Source organism: Mixophyes fleayi, chromosome 7 (assembly GCF_038048845.1).
Source record: "Mixophyes fleayi isolate aMixFle1 chromosome 7, aMixFle1.hap1, whole genome shotgun sequence".
In the NCBI taxonomy this organism is placed as follows: domain Eukaryota; kingdom Metazoa; phylum Chordata; class Amphibia; order Anura; family Limnodynastidae; genus Mixophyes; species Mixophyes fleayi.
In genome coordinates, this window is record NC_134408.1 from 2,375,750 (window position 1) to 2,379,821 (window position 4,072).

The 4,072-nt window shown below is 38.1% G+C and overlaps 1 protein-coding gene across 1 annotated transcript; it reads right to left on the minus strand.

Moving 5' to 3' along the window:
- Window positions 1–2,320: 2,320 nt before the first annotated feature.
- Window positions 2,321–3,227, minus strand: LOC142098196 (taste receptor type 2 member 119-like). The gene is made up of 2 exons (XM_075180836.1): window positions 2,813–3,227; window positions 2,321–2,679 (listed from the first exon to the last, which is right to left on the minus strand). The coding sequence occupies exons 1-2, from the start codon at window positions 3,225–3,227 to the stop codon at window positions 2,321–2,323; spliced, it is 774 nt and encodes a 257-aa protein (XP_075036937.1).
- Window positions 3,228–4,072: the final 845 nt, after the last annotated feature.

Below are 4,072 nucleotides of genomic sequence, written 5' to 3' on the forward strand. Positions count from 1 at the left end.
CAAAACAACCTCTTAACTCTGTATGGCCAGAAAAACTACCCCCATATGACCCATATGCTCTATTCTGAAAAAAAAATCTATAGAGAAATATGATCTAAAAAAATATCACTTTTATTTTCCCAATAATTTTTTTTATTGAAGTTTATGTTTAACATAAATAGGGAACAGGAAAGAAAGAAAAAAAAGCAAAAAAAAAACAAAGAAAAGAACAGGGGACGGGGTAAAAAAAAGAAGGGTAGAGGAAGGGAGGAAGGGAGGAAGGGAAGGTACAGAATGAGAACAATAAACTTAAAATTTTAGTTGTCATTATAATTATGCCGGCACCTATTAGATAAAAACATAAATAGTTACAGTAAAGTCTTGAGTTACTTATTAATGTAATGTACATCATGAATAAACCAATTCTATCACAGATGCAAAGGTGTCCATGAGAAAAAATGTTCCCCAGCTCACATCTGCGTATAAAGCTGAAAGCCGGCAGTGAGAGATTATAATATTGTCCCTCATTGTAGTAAATAGTCAGCAGCAAATAGTGATTGTACAGAGCATCTATGTGGTTTTGTTGTTTTTACCTAAATGTTTCTGGCTTATATGAAATGTCAAATAGCTGATTTCACTACATGGCTAGAAGAGAGGATATAGTTGTAACCAAACCCACCTTTTCCTTAAAGCCTTCCAGTCTTATGCCTAAACTCCCACCGGTCGGCTACCTCTCTTTCTCATCCCTTCTTCCCTTCTCCCCCTTCCTCGACTCCGTCTCCATTTCTCCCGTCTCTCCATCTCATCCATGTGTCTGTCTGTCTTTCCCTCCCTTTAGATTGTTCGATACTTTGAGCAGGGCTCTCCTACCTTCTGTTTCCATCACTTTTAACTGCGCTCTCCAGCTACTCTGCTCACCTCCTCTCAGTCCCTCTGCCCTCTGTCTCCTCTCGCTTTTCCTCGCTCCCCTCAGTGACTCTCAACCTGTCATCCGTGCCCACCCTCTTGGGCCATAGTTACCTGCCTATACTCACTTTTCCCCTCCCTCTCTTTCATGCTGTGCCTGAGCCCCCAGAGTTATAGTGCTTACTGTTACTTGTACTGTGCTGTTTCACCTTGTACTGTGCCATTGTTTGTCCTTGTACAGCGCTATGTATACTTTGTGGCGCCCTATAAATAAAAATTAATAATAATAATAATAACTATACTGCAAGACCTGACTGCTGTACTGTATTGGATAAAATTCTCTGCATTCCTTCCCATAACACCTATTACTTTCCATATGTAACCACTTATGTTTGCACTCTTGGCTCCCCACCTCTAGGCATTGTAGTGTAAGGGGAAAGTATCAGGATCCTGCATTATTATCTGTCCCATTGCAGATCTCCCCTATTACCACCCTCTACACAGCTAACACAAGACAACAACCCTCTGACCAACATTGGTACACACACAGCCCACTCAATACTTTTACCTTTGTATTCTAGCTGGTCCATTGTGCAATATGATGTAGCTCAAGCCCTTGTGTTTCAATTTCTCATTGTCCCATAGATTGTAAGCTTGTGAGCAGAGTTCTCTTACCTCTCTGTCTGTATTACCCAGTATTGTTTTATTAATGTTTGTTCCCAATTACGGATTTTGCTGGCGCTATATAAATAAATGTTGATGATGATGATGGGTTAGTCTCAGTTTCTTCTCCTTATTGGAAGTGAAGACCTTGTCAGTGTCAGTAGAGATACTAGCACTCTAATGTAGGTGGATAATAAGTTACAGTGGGTAATCACTAAGTGCTCAGCATCCATAGTTGTGTACAGGGGAAGCTGTAGGCGAGGACAGTGATAGAGCACAGTAGTATTGAGGAGCTGTGGGGTGACTGTTCCTTAGATGACTGTGGGAAGATGTTTGTCAGAAAGATGCTCTGTAGGATTCTGCTGATTCAGGGACTTTCCAGAAAACCAGGAGATAGCAAATCATTATGCAGCTTACACTCATGGTAGCACTAGAAAGGAGCAGGGAGCAGAGTGACAAGTAAATGATAGTACTTTCAGTATTACTCTCACAGGTGTTTGAGATGAAAGAACCACTCACTATACTACACTTTGGGTTAAAGTCTGACTACAAACCTTAGCTTAGACTCCTGGGATAGACAGAAAGACAGCAAGTGAGAGCCATTATTACAATCCTTAATGGATGATTCTGATTATTCCTACAACCTCTAAATGGGGATTTTTATTTTCTGTTTCTAAATCATAATAATTTGGACATTCAAAACAAATGTATAACTTCATTGAATGAATATAAAATGAAATAAAAATAACCGTATTCTGCTCTATCCTTCAAATTAAGTAACGACTTCAGTGGTGGATTCTCGACCCTGGAGACTCCTCTTCAGTTTTGGATTTCCAAAGATTAAAACAAAAGCTTGTAATGATGGATATAGCATGAAAAGCAGATAGAAGATCAAATCTACTACAGGTTTCAGATAAAATGACATTACAGATGCGTAAATAATGATAATTAGGAAGCTTAAGTCCAACATCACACGCAGAGTCATTGTCACAGCTGCCCGAACCAGAGCCTGGATCTGAGGAGATGAGTTGACCTGTGATACATTCTGCCTGATCTTCCAGATGTGTTGTATTAGAGACCTCACACTGAGTCCAATACAGATGAAAGTCAATGTAAAAAGGTACGGTGTAACTGAACAACAGATTGAATACACCATAGTAGGCATTCATTATTATGTTAATACTTGATGTAACAGTAATATTTGTATTTTGAATAAATGTCACGTTTGCTGTATAGAACAAGTGCAAATTAGCACAAACTGTACATATTGCTGATCCTATGAGTAGTTTGTTAACAAAAGAAGAGAACCACATTTTCACCCAAAGGAAGATCCGGTGGGAAACATTGACGAGTTTCACGCAGTAGCAGATGGAGAGCCAGGTGGTGTTCCAAAAACTCATACTGAATGCGACATTCAGCCCATAAAGAGCAAATAATAGATAGGTGCCAATATCTCTCTGTGTCTGAGAAAAAGCCAAGTAATAGTTAATCAACATTGAGCACTGCAGGAGAACACTAGTGAGAGCCATAGTGAACATGATTTTATCACTGACACCAGGACTAGTGGTCTTTCTCCAGAGTCTGATGTACACAGTGAGGATAGAAGAGTTTATGATGAGCCCATGTGCCCCCATGATAGCTATAATGATGGTTATCACAATCTGCTCAGCCAGCTGCATTCTGTAAAACTGGATGACTTGTCTTGTTTCCTTTGGTAATAATAACAGCAGATCTGAACAAGTGTCAGTGGTGTAATGATTTCATACTGAGCAGAGTGAGGAAGGAACATGCAAATATGTTCTCTGTGTGTTTTGATTAATGTCCTCAGTGAAACTTGAAACAGAGAGGACCATGACTACATATAGATACAGTGAGGACATTTCAAGGAACATGGTAACAACTGATAATATAAGTTTATCGTAACAAAAAGGAAACTACTTTTATATAAGGTGCTCCTGATGCAGTATTAAAAAGAAAGAACGAATATATGGGATCAACTGTAAATGTTACTCGCTGTATAATATAAGCAGCCCAGACAAAAATGATCATAGTAAAAATGAACCTTTGTAAGATACATAAAACATATAACATAAAATATGTTATATATTAAAAAGTAAAATATTAGAACCACTTAAAAACAAATAAGCTGGCGAGCGAAGAACTTAGTAATTGTATTAGCTAATTGCTGATTTAATAAATATTCAGAATACCTTAATGAAACTGATCCTCAGGTGCTGTTTAAAGGATCTGTTTGAAATCAAATGAGCCCTTATCACTTATAGAAATAAGTGTTTTATTAAAATATTCAATAAGAATTATTTTGTCGATATTGATTGACTGAGGTTATGTTAGAATAGATAAAAGCTTATCCAGTTTGCTGGTCAATATCAACAAAGGGATCTGTAATGTTTGTTAAATTATGACAACTGCTTCTAAATATCCATTTTAGTTCCACTTGAGACTTATTAAAAGACTGTCTTCCTGCTGAGGATGCACCCCATGAGGAGACCCTTCAGGAGGAGAC

Bases quoted from the DNA above. Each gene is read 5' to 3' on its own strand.
- LOC142098196 (XM_075180836.1), bottom strand. From the start codon at position 3,227: ATGCAGCTGGCTGAGCAGATTGTGATAACCATCATTATAGCTATCATG. The intron at 2,680-2,812 runs GTACAGTTTGTG...TCTGTTGTTCAG, and splicing joins ACTCATAGGATCAGCAATAT to TTACACCGTACCTTTTTACA.